General features: G+C 44.3%; 1 protein-coding gene and 1 pseudogene across 5 annotated transcripts in view; one reads left to right on the top strand and one right to left on the bottom strand.

Annotated features, from left to right (window-relative positions):
• Nucleotides 1-7166, bottom strand: part of LOC148001747 (large ribosomal subunit protein eL29 pseudogene) — a 135312-nt pseudogene extending 128146 nt beyond the window's left edge. The window contains exon 1 of the transcript XR_015636143.1: nt 6544-7166. The product of XR_015636143.1 is annotated as a large ribosomal subunit protein eL29 pseudogene, transcript variant X2 (transcript). The remainder of the gene's footprint in view (nt 1-6543) is intronic.
• Nucleotides 1-21108, top strand: part of Atf6 (activating transcription factor 6) — a 177787-nt gene extending 156679 nt beyond the window's left edge. For 3 of the 4 annotated variants that reach the window (XM_087580984.1, XM_087580982.1, XM_087580981.1), the window contains exon 16: nt 15704-21108. In XM_087580984.1, the coding sequence (XP_087437110.1) occupies nt 15704-15912 (209 nt within the window). In that variant the 3' untranslated portion in view covers nt 15913-21108. 4 annotated transcript variants of the gene reach the window in all.
• Nucleotides 21109-21523: the final 415 nt, after the last annotated feature.

Below are 21523 nucleotides of genomic sequence, written 5' to 3'. Positions count from 1 at the left end.
TCCTTCTCCTCCTCCTTCTCCTCCTCCTCCTCCTCCTTCTTCTCCTCCTCCTTCTTCTCCTCCTCCTTCTTCTCCTCCTCCTTCTCCTTCTTCTCCTCCTCCTTCTCCTCTTCCTTCTCCTCCTCCTCCTTCTCCTCCTCCTCCTTCTTCTCCTCCTCCTTTCTTCTCCTCCTCCTCCTCCTTCTTCTCCTCCTCCTCCTTCTCCTCCTCCTCCTTCTCCTTCTCCTTCTCCTTTTCCTCCTCCTTCTCCTTCTCCTTCTCCTTTTCCTCCTCCTCCTTCTCCTCCTTCTCCTTCTCCTCCTCCTCCTTCTTCTCCTCCTCCTCCTCCTTCTTCTCCTCCTCCTTTCTTCTCCTCCTCCTTCTCCTCCTCCTCCTCCTTCTCCTCCTCCTCCTTCTCCTCCTCCTCCTTCTCCTCCTCCTCCTCCTTCTCCTCCTCCTCCTTCCCCTCCTCCTCCTCCTTCTCCTCCTCCTTCTCCTTTTCCTCCTCCTCCTTCTCCTCCTTCTCCTTCTCCTCCTCCTTCTCCTTCTTCTCCTCCCTCTTCTTCTCCTTCTTCTCCTCCCTCTTCTTCTCCCTCTTCTCCCTCTTCTCCCTCTTCTCCTTCTTCTCCTCCTCCTTCTCCTCCTCCTCCTCCTCCCCCTCCTCCTCCTCCTTTTTCTGAGAGAAACAGGAGAAATAGCAGCAGCTAACAATGTTAAAGAAAATGTTATTCCTGCCACTTGCTGAGGGAGACTTTTCTGTGATGGCAGTGGCCAGGGATATAGGGATCTTCATAAATGGGGCCCTGCAGTTGGGGAAAGAGATTAGGAATTTCAGCCAAGGGGAAGGGAAGGGGGCTCAGGAAGCATCAGTGACTGTGATTACTGTGAGGAGACATGAGAGAGGAGGGACTCACTGTATAAGACTTACTGAAGGCCAGTCAAGGGAATTGGAATGCCAGTGATCAAGTACCAAGCAGGCCCTAAGATTCTTACTCAGAAGTTGAGTTTCGCTTCTAGAGAAGCAAACAGAAAAGGCTCAACATTAAGGTGAGAGTCTACCCAACCTGTGAACAAGAATTTGGGGGCTCAAAGGATGATACTATCTCCACAAATAGAAAGATGTCTATATGCCACTTTATATTAGCTAAAAAACCATATTTTCTTAAGGAAGCAGCACTGTTATAAATCATGAGTGAGACTGTTTGTATTTTACACAGTGTGTATCAAAATTCATATAAATAGGAACGTGTTTTCTGATTTGCTTTGTTTTTATAGAGATCAAAACCACTCTATAATCATAAATCATTTATCAGAGAGAAGGTTTGTACGCAGGCACTCCTAACTCTCTGGTATGGGGTATTGGCACTGTGCCTTAGTTTTCCTTAGTGCTTGCCTCTTCTAGCTTTGGTCAGTGGCCTCCTGGACTTACCTGAGCTCCATGGAGGCCGTCGCTGTTGTGCTCCACTATCCTGCTTTCTAGTTGTAGAAGAAGAGAATTCTCTCTCATCTTTTCCAGAATGGGTTGTTTTCTGGTTATTTCATCTGCAGGAGTGAGCGCTGGAAATGCCATAGCGGGCTCCAGCCATCGAACAGACTAGCTATCTCTGCCGGAAAGGGGAATCTACTTAGCTGATAACTTTTAAGAGTTAAAAGCCCTGCCTGTTATACTGGATAAATACAGTGGTTTTTAATTAATCAATTAAAATGTAATTAAGTTTGCATTCTAATCACAGCTTCCCTTCCCTCCTCTCTTCCCAGTCCCCGTCTCTCTCACCTCCCCTCTCCAAAAACTCCCTCCCTTTCTCTTCAGAGAAGCTGAGGCTCCCATGGGAATCAATCCTCCTTGACTTATCAGGTAGACCAGGAACATCTTCTGTTGTGGCTAGACAAGGTGGCCCAGTTAGGGGGAAGGGACCCAACGGCAGGCAACAGAGTCAGAGCTAGCCAGTGCTCCTGCTGTTAGGGGCCCCACATGAAGACCAAGCTGTACATCTGACGTATGTGTAGAGGGCCTAGGTCTGTCCCATGCATACTCTCTGGTTGGTGTCTTAGTCTCTGTAAGCCCCTGTGGATCCAGGTTAGTTGATTCTGTTGTTTTCTTGTCCTTGACCTCTTCATCCCCTTCAGTTCTTCCCATCTTCCATGTGATTCCCCCAGCTCTGTCTAATGCTTGTCTGTGGGTCTCTGCATCTGTTTCCATCAGCTGCTGGGTGAAGCCTCTCAGATGGCAATTATGCTAGGCTTCTGTCAGCAAATACAGCAGAATATCGTGAATAGTGTCAGAGGAAGGCTCTCTCTCATTGTGAATCTAAAGTTGGCCAGAAACCTAGGACAATGGGAATGCTCAGCAATGGAGGGATGGGGACACCAACCCAGACACAGAACCTTAGACCCACCTTGTTCCTGCCTACTAGATGTGCAGGGAGAAAGAAGGCAGCAATTGCTGAGTGATCCCATTGTCCCAGGTTTCTAGCTCGTTCCAGAGAGGACTCCCCATCCCCATCTGCTTCCAGTTCTCTCTCTCTCTCTCTCCCTCCCTCCCTCCTCCCTCCCTCCCTCTTCTCTCCCTCCCTCCCTCCTCCCTCCCTCTTCCCTCCCTTCCTCCCTCCCTCCCCTCCCTCCTCCCTCCCCTCCCTCCTCCCTCCCTCCCCACCCCGTCTCCCACATCCACTACCAATGTCTAATTATTTCCCCTTCTCACTGAGATTCAAGCATCCTTCCTTGGGCCAACTTGAGATCACCAGCATGAGCTGTTGCTTGAGTGTTTGATCTTAGCCATTCTAACAGGTGGAAGATAGAATCTCTTCAACATCTTAGTCACCAGGGAAATGCAAATCAAATGAGTGCTCTTTAAATGTTAAAAGAAAAACCCTAAGTGACTCCATACTTGTCTTCGTTTCAGTAAGAATGGGATTGGAGAATTGTATTAGTCATCTCAGAGCTCAGCATGCTATTTGGATTTACAGATTATTGTTGCTTTGTTTGTTTTTAAAGAGAGGGACTTGGTATTTAGTCCAGGTTGTCCTGGAAACCTTGACTCTTCTGTCTCAGCCTCTGAGGTTCTAGAATTACAACACACATATCCAGCTTGCCTTGCCACTTGTTAATAAGACTTGCCTGCACGAAGGGTTGTATGTTGCAGAACAGTAGGGGACATAGAAACACAGACATTTTCTGGAGACCCATGTGCTTGGTTTGGCTTACATAAAGTTGTCCGTCAGTTGTAAGGAACCGAGGGAATTAAATACATGTGGGCATTCATGGTCTGGATTTTTAAAGCATGCTCAAATTTAATTCAGATTGGAGATTTCTGACATGCCAGTGGAATAAAAGATTCAGAATAGCAAATAATGTTACAGACGCTGACTTGTGAACCAGCCTCTACCCTGTTCTTAACTGTGCTTTTGCTCCAAAGAGGAAGGGATTGTCCAGTTAAAAACTGGGGTTGGGAAATCACTCACTCAATTCAATGCTTGCCATTCAACATGAAAAATGCGTGCATCTTCAGATGTATTAAAAAAGCTGAGCATGATGGGGCGTGCATGTTATCTAGTTAGGTGCATACAGGCAGGACCCCTGAGGCTCACTGGACAGCTAGCCATCTTGCTTGGGAAGCTCCAGGCCAGTGAAAGATCCTGTTTCAAAAGTAAAGGGAGATGGTTCCTGAGAAACAAGACCTGAGTTTGTCCCTGATCTTCATATGTATGAGCACAGACATGTGCTCACACACATATCCAAACATAATATGCACATGTACAAAACTGAATCTCTAAGATATATACTTGAGGTGGCTTCTTTCATTTATGCTTAGCACAGTTCTCGAAGTACTCATTTCAACTTAGAGCTTACACTCTCTTTATGCTGGCTTCCTTTGGGGTTATTTCCACACATTTATGTATTCCAATAAGTGTTTATGTCCAATAATGTATTGTTTCTGTATAGTAAGGATTCAGCAGGGACAAAAATGCCTGTCCTCAGGAAGCTGACTTAGTCTGACTCCTCCTTAACTACTGTCTTTGTAGTTAAGCCCACCATATTTCTGAGAAACCTCAGGAGTTTGCCAGATGCCATCCTCCAGATCTGTCCATGTGCTCCGAGAGGCTGTATACCTAGCCAGCCATGGGAGGGAACGACACACCATTTTTCTTAGAAATAAAAGAAAAGCATGAAGAACAGTAGTATTTGCTGTTTTATAAACTGCTTCCTGTATATTTCTGTTTGTAACAAAATTAATGAGGTTATCTAAATTTGTAATATCTCATTTTAACCTGTTCATGGGTGTTTCTATTTTTGAGTTTTTCTGAATCATTATGTAAGATATATATATTATAGTTTCTTAGTCCTCTCAGAATTTTGAACCTTCATGGCTGATCAAATCACTGTGTGATCTTTACCTCAGCTGTTACTCAATCTCCACATAACATTTTGCCAGGACAGTCTTGGAGACATCTCCCTGACTTTCTCACCTTTCTGTTCTCCGAGTTCCTCTCACCATGTTCTTCATGCTCTTCTCATACAGGCTGTGTCGTGAAGGTCTATACTTGGGTTCATTTTTCTCTGTACATTACACCAACACTAGTTGTCTTGTCACTACTGAAATGGATTCTGGATCCAAATATAAAGGCGGTATCGGGTGTGGTTTCAACTTTTGGCAAGTTTTTCCTGAATTTCTGACCTGAGTACTGCTGCCTTCCCAAAGGGAAGGGTCCCATCATTGATGGTTGCCTCCCTCTGAGGTGGTTGGTCATGAACTCTCTAGTACAGATATTTTCTGTCATTTCCTGATAGTAGCAGATCCTCAGGAAGCCAAGGAGAAAAGGAGCCCAAACATGTTGCCATTCTATTTTATGAATTATAAAAAAAGCCAAGATGTTTGATAAGCTGAGAAGAACTAGGCCGTATTATTTTTTAAGACTTTACTGTGCTCTGGAATTCTTTATTAGTGATCTTGTAGAGGTCATGCCTGCCCAACATAGTGGGCAGAAATATTGTACAGGTCATTTCAACATTCTGGAAAGAATATAAAATTCCCATTCATTGATTTCTTTTATTAATGCAAGTAAACGAGGCTGGGCATTGTGGGGTCTGCCGTTTATGACAGCACCCAGAGACCAAGGCAGGCAGAGCTCTATGATTTCAAGGTTAGCTTCATCTGCATAGTGGTTTCCAGGCCAGCCAGGGTTATATAGTAACAGCTTGTCACATGGATGATAGATAGATAGATTAGATAGATAGATAGATAGATAGATAGATAGATAGATAGATAGATAGATAGGAAGGAAGGAAGGAAGGAAGGAAGGAAGGAAGGAAGGAAGGAAGGGAGGGGCGGGCCCTAGTTTTACTCTTCTACCCCATCATCATGATCACAGAGGGTCTGGGTTTTACAGTGAAGGTCTTCTGAACATTATTAGTTTTAGTATCTGTTAATACATGAAAAGAAAAGGAATTGGCACATTATTCACCCATTAGACTCCAGTTTAAAAAAATAGCAGTTAAATTCATGTAGTATTCCTCAAGAGTGCAGGGCAGGGTGTGATTAGAAGAACCACCTGACAGGAGTGTCGTGGGCTCTTGGAGGTGGTGTTTTGGAACTGTCCTCTCTTGGTTCTGGGTCCCTACCGTTTACCCAGGATATCCTCTGATGGTGAGTGATTCTGATATTGAAAGTGATTTGATTCTTTTAGATGATAAGCAATTCTTGACTTTTCTAATTTTAAGGAAAAATATTCCTAGCCTGGCCTAACCTGATAGAATAGTTCTAAAAATGGCTTCTGTGGCTGCACTGCCTAAGATCTACTTTGCCTTTTTTAACTAAGGGGTGATGCACTTGGTGTCTGTGTTTTAGTTGTTATTGTCTCAGAAATGTAAACAACAACTAATCATAATATATCTTGTTTAAGAGTTTGTTCTAAGAACAAACAATTAGGTCATCATTGTTTACATATAGAAATATTTATTAAATAGATTGTCAACAACTATGTTCTTAGAAATGTAATGTATATTAAGCACATATGAAAATGCTATATATTAAAATATAATAATGGGGCTTAGACTAATGTAGTAATAACAGGGTGTTTGTTTGTTTTGCCTGTGCCTAGTAATATATCATGACCACTAAAGATGTCCTATGAAGTCCAGTGGATCTTATACAGTCACTGTTTTATGTTTTATACATGTTTTGTGATATTATTTCTAATCAAACAGGACAAAACCCTTTCCTATCCAAAATCCCTGTTGTCTAGTGGTCATAAAACCTATACTATTTAACAAATTTTAGTTTTGTTAAAATTGAATGTGTGATATCCTCCCACCCCCAATTTTTTCTCTGCCTTTGAACATCCTCAATTATAAAATCTTCCCATCAGAGAAACTTTCAAGTTTCTTTTGGCAAAGAGCATCTGTGACAGTTGCTGGGAACTCTTTGTCCCGTATGTATCCTTACATCTCCAGATACTCCATGTTGGAAGTACTGGCTGTGTGGCCGTCTGCAGTGACAGCTGCTCAATCAGTATTCCTGCCAGCCAGTGGGGAGCCTCCAGTCCCCCTCCCTATATCCACACCCACTTTTTCTTGTCTCAAGTTTATTTGTAAAAACAGCATAGGACACTGGTCATCTGGGAATACTGTGTAGGTGGGTGTGTCACAGCCGTCCATCTGTCTTCACACTGGCAGGAGCCTTTTCTATGGGGCCTTCACAGGAGCCTGGGCACCTTTGGGAGCCTGAGCTCGAGCTGCAGCCTGGGCCTTTGATGGAGCTTTGGCCTCTGCCTTGGTTTGAACCTTGGGCTTTGGTTGGCAGAGCCTACGACCCTTGGCCATGTAGCTTTGAATTGGCTTCCCAAGCTTGGGGTGAGTGAGTTTGCGGCTGGGGCCCTTTGACATCTTGGGCTTGACGGCCTGAAGCTTCACAAGGGCCTTGATGGCATCTGCGCGTGCACTCACTGCCTTTGCAGTGTTGGCCTGCATCTTCTTCAGGCCTTTCTTGTTGTGCTTCTTGGGAAAGCGCAGGTTCCTCAGAAACTTGGGGTCAGCCCCCTTAAGAGATTCGTATCTTTGTGACCACATCTTTGTTTCTTGATGCCATTTCTGTGCCATTTGCAGGACTGGTTGTGTGTGGTGTGGTTCTTGGACTTGGCTATGTCTGCATGGTAACCCTTGGCTCCCGAAGCACCTGGAACTGAAAGAGAAAGAGCCCCATATCCCCTTTAATTTTACTCCACTCCCAGTTTTCTTCAGCTATTTTTTTTTCCCGGAGCTGGAGATCGAACCCAGGGCCTTGTGCTTGCTAGGCAAGCACTCTACCACCGAGCTAAATCCCCAATCCCTCTTCGGCTAGTTCTTAACCTAATCTTTTTTTTTTTCCTGTGATGACCTTAACATGGTTTAATAATATGGGTCATTACACATTGCAAATAAGGGCAAATGTCAGCATTGGAGTTCTCATGGAAGCTGGTACTCAAAGTAGGCCGTACAGGATTATTAGAGTTGGACCAGATAGAGAATCCAAGTGGGTCAAAATGACAGAGAAGGGATTCCCCTACGGAGGGAGAAGTGAGAACACTAGCAATGGGTAGTATGTTGAAGTTCCTATGTTTGCTGCAGTCAGTGGGCACTGCAACACATAGTGCGGACATACAGGTCAACACTCACATACACACAAACCACAAACACCTAAGTCCTTTAAAACTCTTCCTTATCTACACTTCCTAACCAAGTACTAGGTAAGCCTTGTCACTTTTCAAAATTAAACTTTATGTAAATTTTTGGATATTTCGTTCTATTTACAGCCAGGGCTCTGGTTTTTGTGTTAGTCATCTAGCATCCACTAGCCCCTTGGCATACTGTGCCTAATTCAGTTACTGTGTGTTTACAAGCTGTTCAGAATTCCACATTGCCTGGAATTTTTCCACCCTCAGTGTTCAGACACCTTTCCTGGCTTCCCGGTCCCTTCCTTCCGAGCGTTCAGAACACATTCCAGCACTCCGCCTGCTGCCTTTCATCTCTTTCCCTTTTGATTTGCCTGATGGATTTTAAACATAAAATACCCAGTTTGTGCATTTTCCAGACTTGGATCAGTGGCCGTCTCATTCTCTATGTTTCAAAAGGCCCAGCACACAGGATGGATATTTTTCAAAACGTTGCATTTCCACATATCTGTTGGTAGAAGCATAAACCCAGAACCTTCACGTTAGTGTGATGCTTTTTGTCTGTCCTGTTTTCCCAGATAACCGTGGTTTGTTCTCTCTCTCTCTCTCTCTCCCTCTCTCCCCTTCCCTCCCTTCCTCCCTCCCTCCCTTCCTTTCTCTTTCTTTTCTTTAGTTCATTTATTTTTTCTTTTTAAATTAAATATAAATTTGGAGTGGGGAAAAGCTTTTAGGTATTTTTATGTAAGTTGATTCTGAATTCCTTAACCTAAGGTTTACCATGCTCCCTGTCATCAGGAAACCCATGACTTTCTCTTAGCAGAGCCCTTCGCATTAACCTCGTCTTTAAAGCGTGTGCTGTGTCTCAGCTTCTCATGTCCTAACCCTGTTCTCTCTCACGCCAGTTTAAATCAGCCCCAGTCTCCAGAGCCTCCCCCAGGGCCTGCTTTGATTGTTGGAGTCTCACTGAGGGGCAAATTGTTGGCATCAGTTGAAGGTCTGTCCTTCCCAGAGGTGCTCACCTGGTAACAGAGCTCAAGCTCTTAAAGGAGTAGCAGAAGCCTCATCTGCCATCATGGCAGAAAGTGCTAAAGCTCCGCTGTCCTGGATGCCCACTGTAAACAGATGCCTACGATCCAGTGCTGTTGAGACTTAAGCAGATGAAGTTACCCTGAAGCCTCCATGGTGACTCACACCTGTAAGCTCAGCACTGGAAAGGTAAAGCAGGAGCAATGCCTTGAGTTCAAGGCTAGTCTGGGCTGCAGAGTGACACCTTACTTTCCAAGGCGTTACCAAGAGCCTGTTTCTTAATCTGTCCTCTTTAGTTGTAGCAATTCAGACTTCAGTAATGACTGGTTGAGGTAATATCCAATTGGGTAATATGAAACCTGCAAAGAATCCTTTCTAAGATCTTCTAGAACAGACCAATGTTATAGTCTCTAATCTTTAGAGATGTTGGCAACATTATGACTCTTTTTTAATTAATTAATTTATTATATGTAAGTACACTCACTGTAGCTGTCTTCAGACACACCAGAAGAGGGCATCAGAGCCACCATGTGGTTGCTGGGATTTGAACTCGGGACCTCTGGAAGAGCAGTCAGCGCTCTTAACCACTAAGCCATCTCTCCAGCCCAATTATGACTCTTAATTGCCATTAAGTATGAATACTAAAAAATGTATGCAGATTGTCTTGGAAAAGGGCTTCTTCAATTCTACTGCCTTCACTTACTATCTAGATCTGATATGGCCTTCTAGCATTGCTCCCAATTACCATGGCCTACCTAGTACTTGTCACCACCAGAAGGGAGTAATGGACAGAATATATTGTAAAGTCACCTAGGCCAGAGCCATCCCGAGCCTCCTGGTTGCGCTTCACATAACAATACCATTTCAGGCCTAACTAGGAGCTGCTAGCTTTGGAGTCCAATTTGCTGCTTTAGTTTTCCTTCAAAGCATCTAAGCTTGTATTTCTAAGCTTTTCATCTCTCCTTGATATTTAAGGTGTCCAGGAACTCTAGTTATCAATTTAAACTGCAGCAGGTATGCAGACCTAATGTCTTCTACAGGTGGCTTAAACTATATTAGAGAGCCCAGTCCTGTTCTTAAACTGTCATCTGGATTCTGAGTTAACCCCCCAAAATATTTAGTAATATATATTTCAGGTCTCTGACATGTGTTTTCCATTATTTGGTCTTCTGTGCTGCAGCGCATGCGTGTGTGTGCACTCATACACAGGAGGATGCACACAGGGACTGTGGTTCCAAAAGGAAATGACTGGTGTGGTGCCTTGAAATCTGAACGTGGTCACATGTTCTAAATGAAATGATTCCAAATACATTAGCAGAATGTCTTCCATCTTGTACTTTCTGGAAAATAGTTCAGTGAGAAACACTGGCTAACTTCTAGACAGTCAAATGGACTTGTATAAAGATAAATCACTTGAAAGCCGTTGCGTGGAGGCGTGTCTTGGAAAGGTGATGTTAAGCTGCTATAGCAATGGCCTTAAAGACGGGGTTAGAGCACAGCAGCGGCCAGCTGTGCTTCCTCTCTGCTGCGACTGCAAAGAAGACTAACTTCATTTGTAATCAAAGACACATACAGGAGTGAAAGGGAACCTTAATCATCAGTGGAAATGTTTGACGCCCTGGGACAGATGACTGAGGTCAAACCAGGGATATTTTTTCTTGGACGTAAAATAGAAGAAATGTACCATACACTGCAAAATTAGCAGGTCATTAGATTTTTCTCATGTTTTCTTTTTCTACCCCATTAAGAATCTGATAGGCTTTGTTTTCCAAAACATATAACAAACCTTTTTGTGTGGTTTCAGTGAACATATAGAAGCATGTGTATTATCCCCCTTTGCAGACATCCAGACTAGATGTCTCCAGCTCTCCCACCTTCTGTGACAAGCTCTGTGGCTCACTTTCCCCACACAAATCAGTGGACTCTGAAGATCAAATGTCAAACTTCGGGTTTTCTTCCCAAGTGCTTGACTTGTATAGTGTAAAAAAAGTTCAAAGACAGGGTAATAGGACAGGAAAAATTACTTTTAATCTGAGCTTTTTGTCACTGAAAAGTATTCAAATGTAAAAATTGCTGTTTGGCCCGGCATGATCTTAATAAACAGAAAGGCAGGATGAAACTAGGCTCTCCCCGAGACGCAGCTCCAGATTACGGGTGAAAATGCACAAGCAGATGCCACGTCGACTGCAGTCTTCCAAGTTCCCTGAGCTTCTGGGGTAGTGCCGTGATTATTCAGCTGGGCTTGAGAAACATTATCTGTTTATAATTCTCTCATCATTTCATTTACTACAAGTTGGAAAATGACCACCCACATTACAAATAAGGGAGTAATTTGGCTCTGTCCTAAAATAAAAGTCTCCCATCCTCTTAGAAGCGTGGAGAGAGTAGCTGTGGAGAGAGTAGGTGTCTTAGATTCAAGATAATGGAGGCTGCAGCGATGACTCGATGGCGGAGAGCACTTGCTGCCCTTCCAGAGGACTGGAGTTTGGTTTCCAGCACCCGCGTCAGGTGGCTCACAGTCTGCAGGGAATCCAGTCCTCTTTGGGCACCTGCTGCACACCTGTGTAAACGCGTGTGTCATGCCATGTGTGCTCAGACACACATCATTAAAGTGATGCAGATATCTAAGTCCATGGCAGTTACCCTGGGCATACACTTAGCAGGAGCCTGTGCTCCTTCCAGCAGATACCGCTATCTGTAAGAACGAAGCACATAGATCTCCCTTGTCTTGTTGACATGGGACAGGCACAGGAGATGTATATTGCCCTGCTGTAGTAGTGATCTAGCGATCCCTAAGGAAGTGCATAAGTATCGGATGCTGTGGTTTCTTCCTTCTCCACTGTTAAATTCACAGTTCGGAGAATCTAATGGAATTAGGAACTTCACTGTCGGGGCTGGCAGAATGGCTCCGTGGTTAGAGCACTGGCACTGGCTGCTCTTTCAGAGGTCCTGAGTTTAATTCCTAGCAGCCACATTGGTAGCTCACATTGTCTGTAACTGTTAGTCCCGTGGGACCTGTTGCTCTCTCTCTCTCTTCTGGCATGTCGATGTACATGCAGATAAAACACCCATCCATATTAAATACATAAATACATTTTTAGATGACACAGGTGAAGAGGGCTAACCCTCCTGACCATTCCCTTAGATGGTCCCTTTCACGGTTCCTTCTGTCATTGAAAGGCAAAATAAGGGTTAAACATTCTTCCCTGTGCTCTTCTCTCCTCTGTACTGCTCTAAACCCTCTGATCCAGTTGCTTTAAAAATGCAATTCACTGTGTGAAAAGTATACAGGACACGGTGTCTGCACACGATCCGATGTGGCGCTAGCTTTGAAAGGAATCCAGCTGTTATTTAAAAACCATAACTGGCACTTTCAGTATTTTACAGAAAGTGTATGCAGTATTGGGTTTTTTATAGAGTTTTATACATTCTTTGTTTCTGTCATTCCTGTTCCCTTACCTCACATCTCCTGTCCCTGCTACCGGTCCTCTTCCTCTTCCTCTTCCTCTTCCTCTTCCTCTTCCTCTTCTTCCTTTTCTCGGCCCCACAACTCTCAAGTCATAGGTATTCTGTTACTCTTTCCCTCTCTCCTTAAGACCCTTTTCTACTTTCATGGCTCTTCTAGTTTCATGACATGTACACACACACACACACACACACACACACACACACACACCACATATAATTAAAATCTTATATATATGAAAGAAAGCATGCAGCACTTGTCTTTCTGAGTGTGGGTTACTTTAACTCACATAACAATTTGTAATTGCATCCGTTTTCCTGAAAATGCCCTGATCTCACTTTCCTTCGTGGCTAAGTAAACTTCCATTGTGTACATCACTGTGATTTATCCGATGGTCGCCATGTTAGTGACTGAGCAATTCAACAGCGAGCGCCTCTGTGTGGGACTCAGAACCCTTTGGAGGCATAGTGCCATTTGTCAACTCCCCATGATGGACCACTTTCAGGAAGCTCGTACTGCGTCCGTGTCCCGAAGTGGTTTTCCTCTAGCAGGTTCAGCTTCTCGTTTGTTGGTTTTGTTTTTTGAGACAGGGTTTCTCTGTGTGACAACCCTAACTATCCTGCAACTCACTTTATAGACCAGGCTGACCTTGAACTCCTACCTTGCCTCCCAAGTGCTGGGACTAGAGGCATGTGCCACCACACCTGGCTTGTCATATTTTATATTAAGGTCTTTGATATATTTTAAACTGATCTGTTATTATTATTTGCTGTTTAATGTAAGAGATAGGGATCAAATTTTATCCTTCTGCATGCAGAAAACGGGTTTCGAAGAGTATCTTGTTTCCAATGTATATTTTTTAATACTCTTGCCAAAAATGGTGTCCCAAGCTCCGTGGGCTGCTTTCTGGGTCCTTTATTTGCCCCATTGGTCTGTGTGTCTGTTTCTGTCCCAGGTCATGCTGTGGCCACTGTGGCCCTGTGGCATAATATGAAGTCAGATACTGTGATACCTGACATTGTTCTTCCTGCTTAGAAGTGTTTTAACTAGTCAGGCTCTTTTGTGGTTTTCCTATGAATTTTAGGTTATTTTTTCTAGTCCTGTAAAAAAATGCTATTTAGATTTTGGAATCATAGTGAATCTGTAGCCCACATTTGGTGATTGGGCCGTTTCCATAATGTTCTGTTCATCTGTGAACATGGAGCCTTTCTGTTGTCTAGCATCTTTAGTTTCTTTCTTTGGTGTCTTGAAATTTTCACTGTAGAATTCTTTTACCTCCTTGGTTAGACATAATCCTAGAGATTGTCTTGTTACCGAGACTGGTTTTGAATGGAATAATTGATTCTAATTTCTTTCTTGGCAAATTAATTGTTGGTATGTAGGAAAACTACTGATTTTTTTAACATAATGGTTTTGTGTTCTGCCACTTTGCTGAAAATACAGATTCAGGAGTGTTTCCAGGCTTCGGGGTACCTTAAGAAGTGAAACCTTGGGTTCTTTTATGTATAGAATGGTGTTACCTGAAAATAGGGTCAGTTGACTTCATACTTTGCTCTTTATATCCCTTTTATTTCTTCTCTTCTTGCTCTAGCTGACTTTGAGGATTCTTTTGAATGTCCTTCGAGATTTTAGGAAACGCTCCCTAATGTTTATGTTGGCTATAGGTTTGCTGTATGTTGCCTTTATATATTTGGTCTGCTCCTGGTTCCTTTAAGCTACCTTGAAGACATATAGAACTTTGCCAGATGCCTCTTCAGTGTATATGGCGGTGATTATTTGTTTCTCTCTTTAAGTCTACTTACGTGCAGTGTTGCACTTACTAATCTGCGTATGCTGAACCGGCCTTGCATCCCTGAAATGAAATCATCTTTGTTCTGATGTCTGATCGCCAATGTGTCCCCTCTGTCCTGCGTCCTGGGCTTATTCTTCTGAGTAGGTTTTGTTTGGAGCCCTGCCAGCCTGTTGCTGTTTGCTGAGAAGGTTGCTTCTACCTTTGACTCTTTAGTTTATGAATAATTTTGCCAGTAAGCTATTTCTTGGAGACAGGAAATAAATAAGTTTGTTTTTTAATCTAGTCAGCCAGTGGTCAGTTGAAGTTATTGCTTTTAAGCTTATAATTGAGAGAGGCTGGCTATTTCCAATGGTGGCTTTAGCAGTTGGTCTGGCCTTTAGAATTGTTGGTAGTTACTTTTCCTTCCTGTTAGTATCAGGGGTTTACTAGCTTCCTGTGATGCATAATGGATGGCTTCTCAGCTCCCCTTTGGTCCATGGCTAAACCTGTCCTTCTCCTTCCACTGTGAATAGTGTTTGTGTGATTTCCGCAGTGCCAGCTTCTTTATCATCTAGTGTGTGCTTATCTTGAAATGTCAAGAGATAACTTACTGGGCACAGTAATTTTGCTTGGCAGTTAGCTATGGTTAGGGCTTGAAGTATACCATTCTGTGCTTTCTTGGCTTCTAAGTTTGCTAACAAATCTAATGTTATTCTAAATATCGCCATTGTACATGCATCAACATTTTCTAATATTGTTTCTTAGCTTTACACTTTTGACATTTGGAACAGTTAGTGCTAATTGATAACTGGACAGGATCTAGAATAACCTGGGAGATAAGCCTTCGGGCAAGCGTGGGGGGGGGTTTCTTGATTGCTTTACTAGAGGCAGGATGGCACACTGGGGGAGGGAGTTATTCTTGGCTGACTCCTCAGCCATGGGTATGGAGAGCAGGGGCTGGGCGGCAGCATGCATCCACCTCCATCCGGTTCCTGTCAGTGGATGTGAGGCGAGCAGCTGCTTCAAGCTTCTGCCATCTTGACTTCCTCTCCATGATGGAGAGGCCAAAATAAGCTCATCCTTTCCTCGGTTTCCTTTGTCAGGGTCTTTCATCCCAGCAACAGAAAAAGCCCAAGATAGCATCTTATTTAGTTTAACCATGATATGTCGTTGAAAGGTTCTCTGGTCATAGCTCTCTGGGACTTGAAATGGCTCGATGATTTAATGTTCATTTCCTTCTCTGCCCTTAAGCTTTAAGTCACCTCCTGCCCACATTTTGGTGTTCAGAAGACATCCCAGCATTCTTGGATGCTGGACGTGTTCACTGTATATGTCCCTTGTGCCCCAGAAGATTGGGTGACAATAGTACTAGGGTATACCTGTTGGGGAACCTGAGGGTGCGAGTATATAAGTAGTGAAATGAGGGGGGATGGGAAAGAGAGGAGGAGGGAAGTAAGAGTAAGAAAGAAATGATCGGGTTTGAGACTGAGTCATAGAGGAAATCTGTGAAGTCCAGCATCCTCAGATGAGGCAGCTAATGTACAAAAGTGCGGGCAATTTCAGTGGAATCCAATGTTGGGACAATGGGATTTCTCCCTGCTCTCCCGTTGTCTTGTGTATCAGTCTCCACAGGTGGAGGGAAGGGTACAGCCCTAACTGAACCAATGAAGACCTTCGGGGAATTAAACTGAGGAAAGCGCAGGACATGTTGGCACACAGGGGTAGAGACTGATAAGGCTCCTGTGTAGCCGTGGAAGTGTATTGATAACTTCCACCCGGAATGCTCTCTTGACGCCTGTGTCTACTCCTCTGCAGATAACGTGATCAATGGGCAGGATTATGAAGTAATGATGCAGATTGACTGTCAGGTCATGGACACCAGGATCCTCCACATCAAAAGCTCCTCGGTTCCCCCGTATCTCCGAGATCATCAGAGAAACCAAACCAGCACCTTCTTCGGTTCCCCTCCCACAGCCACAGAGACGACCCATGTGGTCAGCACCCTCCCTGAGTCGGTACAGTAGTGCCTGAGCTGCACTGGGAAGCAGAGAGTGGGCCTCGCCAAGCTGAAGAGCTGAAGAGGACGCTGCTCTCTGCCTCTCGGCAAGCGGAGAACCACCTTGTACTGCAACTCCAGGGAAAGAGAGAGAAAACAAGAGGCCGTTCTGCTTTTCACCGTCTTCCCACAGCGTGCAGCTGCTGGAGCACAGTTCTCTGATGGCCGTGCAGCCCTGTGGGCAGTGTCTCCTGGTGTTGGTTCTGTGGGTCATCCTCAGAACTTCTCCCGTCGTGTGCTTTGTTCTCAGTCACCTTCCTTCAGGTCAGACCCACTTCCTCTTCTGTCCACTGCACTTCCTGGCACAGTCAAGAGTTTTTATTTAAAGCTTAGAACACATGCTCATGTGGTTACCACCAGTTGGCTTTCTCTCTCCTTTGATTCAAATCCATTCTGATTATTATACTTGAGAAAACACATTTCAAAAAACCGAGCAGCCAAAAACATCCTACAAAGAGTCAAAACAGTTCGGAGTTTGGGTAAAGGGATTATCTCCAGTTGGTAGAGTTTATTTTTACTTGTGATTTGTGGTTCAGCCCTGGACAAACAACTGTTGTGGGGTCCCAGAATGAGCCGCACACTGGAGACCAGGGAAGGGAAGGCCAGTTGTGGAATGTAAGAGGAGGGGACTCCGTTTACATATGTGTTTAACCATACGTATGGCCTCAGTGGAGTTCAGAGCCACAGCCACCTTTCACTCTTGGAAGTCTGCCAATCAGCAAAGATCTTTAAAGGCCTCAGGGCAAATGCTTTCCTCTCATTGGGAATCCTTAGCCCAGGACACACTCCTGTGAAACCAGGCTCAGCCAAGGAACTCAAGGTGACTAGATTTAAGCAAGACTCAGTTTCCCTTAAAGACAGACAGTACACAGAACAAGCATGGCTTCCCAGAGAGGCTGCAGCCCAGTGTGGTGAAAGTCTCAGTTTCTCCAGAGAGAAGATGATAAGGAACTAAGCTCTCTTTGTTGTTGCTTAGTGGAATATTTTTAAAAAGCTATGACTGTGAACATGCCTTTAATCCTAGCTCCATTTGAAAGGGAAGGCAGACTGTTTAATATCAGCCTGGTCTACATATCAAATTCCAGGACAGGACAGCTAAAGGCGTCTAGAGAACCCACCTCAAAACAAACAAACAAATAAATAAATACAAAAAGCAAAAGTTATGTTCACATCTATTTATTGTATTTTCCCTGTTTCCTTCACCATAGCAAGCACTGTCCATTGTACATTACAAATCCACAGGGATGGATGCAGGACTCATGTCCTTCCCCGTGAGCTGCCTCCCTTCATATGATTTTAGGTTTTGACAACTCTTCCCAGCTGGCTGCCATTGTCAGATGATTCCATTCCAGTGCACACAATGGCGGCTAAGTCCTCTTCTCCCTACAAGGGAAAAGAAGGGCAGCCCTCGGGGGTTGCACACAGTCAGGTCACCTTCTGACTGTGGCCCCATTCGTTATGCCTGGCACTGTTGGACCAACAGCCGTTCCCTGGACATTACTGCTGCCTTCTAAGCTAGTTAGACACTTCCGGGACAGGGCCATTCTTGCTGAATTCAGTGCCACACACAGTCCATCCTGGTTGGCTTTCTAGTGATTTTCAGACTATACCTGTTTGCCCTGGGGACCAGTCCTCTACTGGGTGCCATGGAGAAGTTAGCAAATGCATGGAAAGTCTTTAGGAGTAGCCACTTGTGGGAGCGGTGGGCTGCCCTGTGGCTGTACGCAGAGGCAGTGTGCTCATTCCTGACGCTCATCTGCTGAGAGCCACAGTGTCTGCAGCCCCTCAGGTTCACCAACGCCTCAGACCAAAGGCCTCAACAGTGTCACAGTTGCTAAGGCTGATGCCTCTCCTACAGGTAACAGTGGCGGGGATGGCTGGAGGACACAGCCAAAGAGCAGACAGAAGTTAAGGTGGTCACAGCACAGGTCAGGGAGCCAAGGAGCTGTGGGAAGGACTGTTCAAAGCTTCCTTCCTCCTCTTCCCTGCCTTCACTGGTCTGTCCGGTTCCCTCACTACCACTCCTAAGTCCATCTTCGGTGATGAGGAATGGGGCCCTCCTCAGGGTAGAGCTTAGGAAATGAGGGGAAAGCAATTGTCAGATACCAAGAGGACCCTGCTGTTTAAATTGCTGAGAAAGCTCTAATCCCTGGGCATAGTGGGTTTTAGCTTAATGTTTGTGTGCTGCCGCAGGCCCATCAGGAAGGAAATGCCACTGCTCTGGGAGCAAATTAAGCAGCCATTCAGGTCTCATTTTTTTATTTTGGTGGGATTGCTTTTTGGGGTTTATAGCCTGGAAATGTAGACGCTATGTGTGTATAAAATATATATATACATATTTTTTAATTTATTAAAATGTGGTTTTTTTTCAAGATTATGAAAAAATTAAATAAATTTGAGCTATAGCAATGCTTTAGTGGTTAACAACACTTACTGCTCGTCCAGAATTCCCAGGTTCAGTTCCCAGCTCACAACCATCTATAACTCCAATTCCCAGGGGCTGTAGGACCCTATGCCTTCTCCAGGCCTCTGTAGGCACAGGCACAAATGGAGTGCATATATATGTGTCCAGGTAAAACACTAGTACACATAAAAATAAAAACAAATAAATCTGATTTTTTGATTAGATAAATTCTCAGAAGTCACTCTCCCTGTTATTAGATGGTTTTGTGCCCTGGGCTGATGGTTCTGTAATGTTGGGAGTGTTGATAGAGACTGGTGGCTTGGTCTTTCATGTGTTTGCGAGTGCCCTGCTTTAAAATTCAGCGGGAGGGGTTGGGGATTTAGCTCAGTGGTAGAGCACTTGCCTAGCAGGCACAAGGCCCTCGGTTCGGTCCCCAGCTCCGGGAAAACAAAAAAAGAAACAAAAAAAAAAAACCTGCTAAAATTCAGCGGAAGTAACTACTGAGTCAGAACGGCTTCTCTCTGCAGTCAGCTCATAAAACAGCCTCCTTAGAACATAGTGTAAATCCGCTTCCAGGTTAGGAGGTGATGTGAAAGGATGCTTGAGAGATAAATGTCAGCAGTGCAAAGCTGGCCCCCTTCTGCTTTTCTTGTTAGAAAGAAGTAGACCCTGGGCTGGTGACATGGCTCGGCCATTGAGAGTGCTTGCTGCATTTCCATAGGACCCAAGTTCCATTCCCACCTTAGCGCAGCTCACACTCCAGTTCCAGGAGATGCAGTGCCCTCTTCTGGCCTCCCTGGGCATCTGCACACACATGGCATTCACTAACACAGACACATGTAAACAGTAATAATAAAAAATATTGATAACGAAGCAGACAAGGAGGTACTTGAAAGTTATATTATTGACTCATTCCTGAATTTTTCCAATAACTGTCACTTAAAAACAGAGGGAACTGACCTTTCCCTCATATGCTGTGGTTCAGTCTTGTTGGGTGATGCTCAATCCTGGGCGGGTGAGCATTCCCATTAGTAACAGCTGCCGGATACTGTCAGGCATGGCTGCAGTGACTAGAACGTTCGACCCTGGAAAACTCCCACAGTTCCACAGCTGTAAGGCTGTGTTTCAGTCTTGCTGCTCTAGTATGAAACATGACAGAAATGTGCCACAGTAACAAAACTAGGAAGCATGTTTGACTTCCTCCCACATCAAAATCGTCCAGTGGAGCTTCTGCTTTAATAGCGCATTAGAAGCAGCTCTTGCACTTCCTTAACCTACACAGCCAGCGTCCTGTCCAGTGACTCCCCGTTCTGAACTCATGGAAGTCCCCCCTCACCGCACCTCCCCCACCCCATAGCCCTCTTCCCGCCTCAGCCGGGGGGCACTGACCTCATGGTACATAGACCCCAACTTCCGAGTGAGACCTGTAGCTCCATCATAAGAATCAACCTCCCAAGCTCTCCACATAGTCCCAGCCTGGAGGGTAGCTTATTGCCACGTACAAACCCATGTTCCTTACCACCTGTTCTCGCCTCAGTTGTAGGCCATTGAAATTTACTTAAGTAATGATTTTTTATGCTAATATGAATACCAGTCATATTTTTAACCAGAAGAAGAAAAGTAAGGCCTAGAAGGAAGAAAATGGATTGAAGGCATTGTCATTCCCACCCTGATAGCACTTGGAAGGAGACATTTCCTCCCCAGTCCCCACTACAGGAATTGTGGGTGACTTTTAAGTAACTACTGGACTGCCTAGGAAGATATTCCCAGAGTCCAAAAGGAACTATGCACATAGAGAAAATACAGTTTTCTCCTGCCTAAGCAAACTCTATTAGTATTCTATTAGCTTATATTTTTAATAACTAAGCTTAAAACATAGTTTATTTTGGATATTACTAGAACTTTCAGCAATTCTAATACCTGTCAGGTACTCATAGAATCTATGAAAAAATAAAAAAACCGTGTGATTAGGAAACCTACTGAGTCATGGCATGGCCAACAACCCTTTGTTTGGCTAGCTCTAAGCATTACAGATTTAGTGCATGAAAAGACAATTATATTGGGTTCAAGAACTAAAGAGTCAATAGGTCATCTGTGAAGGTCAACAAATACCGAACTGGTGTGTTTTTTGTCCTTGGTCAAGCTGGTGGCTATAGTTAAATGAACCAGGAAGTGTGTCATATTCCCCAGGATGCTAATCCCAGACTGACTCAGCAGATTGAATGCACAGCACGAGTATGTCAGTTGAACTACCCTAGTTCATTATCATGCTTACTTCCTGGGCCGTGGCCAGGAGATGATGACAGCTACAAAGCACTGCTAGTCTTTGAGATTCTAGGTTTTTTTTTCCTCATCATGGTAATGAGGTTCAGCGAAGCCAGTGTCTTAAATGGGCATAAATTCATGCTCTTCTAAGAGTGGGTGGGAGATAGACTGGGTATGCAGCTCAGATGGATGAATGCTTGCTTAGAATGCCTGAAGCCATGGCTTCCGTCACCACATAAACCAGGATGGTGGAGTGTGTTTAGAATCCTAGCATTTGGGAGGTGGAGGTGGGAAGATCAGGAGTTCAGGGTCAACCTGGGCTATGTGGGACCCTGTCTTACCGTGTGGAAGAAATGCAGAAAAAAATGTATTGTTCTCTCCCTGAATAATCATGTCTGTTTACAATAAATGATGGCGACAGACTATTTCAAACAAGTCTTTATAATGCAATACCTGTTCTTCCTCTGAAACCCAAATAAAGAGTTTTAAAACTTTGTTGTCTGTCTGTACAAAGACAAAACCAATGAATCTTCAATGGTGAGTGGTTAGTAATGAAAACGGGCCAGAAGTCTAAAGAGGGCCTGTGGCTTGTGGGTGTTTAGATGAAACACTCAACTTGTTTCTCTGTCCTCTGGGATGGACCAAGTGAAAATGTCCTTTATGGTGTCCACAAAGGTCAACAAATACTGAACTGGTGTGCTTTTTGTCCTTGGTCAAGCTGGTGGCTATAGTTAAATGAAGCAGGAAGTGTGGCATATTCCCCAGGATTCCCAGACTGTAGTTCACCTGTATTATCACCTGTACTTCCTGGGCCTGTACCTGTGACTATACCTGTATAGTCCACATCTGAACTACAGTCACACCGAGGAATAGAATCATCTAAAACCCACACTTTAACCTTCTGCATCAT

This window comes from Rattus norvegicus, chromosome 13, assembly GCF_021556685.1.
Source record: "Rattus norvegicus strain SHRSP/BbbUtx chromosome 13, alternate assembly SHRSP_T2T, whole genome shotgun sequence".
Classification (NCBI taxonomy): domain Eukaryota; kingdom Metazoa; phylum Chordata; class Mammalia; order Rodentia; family Muridae; genus Rattus; species Rattus norvegicus.
The sequence above is the reverse complement of the archived record's forward strand: the minus strand, read 5'-3'. Positions and strand labels throughout refer to the sequence as shown.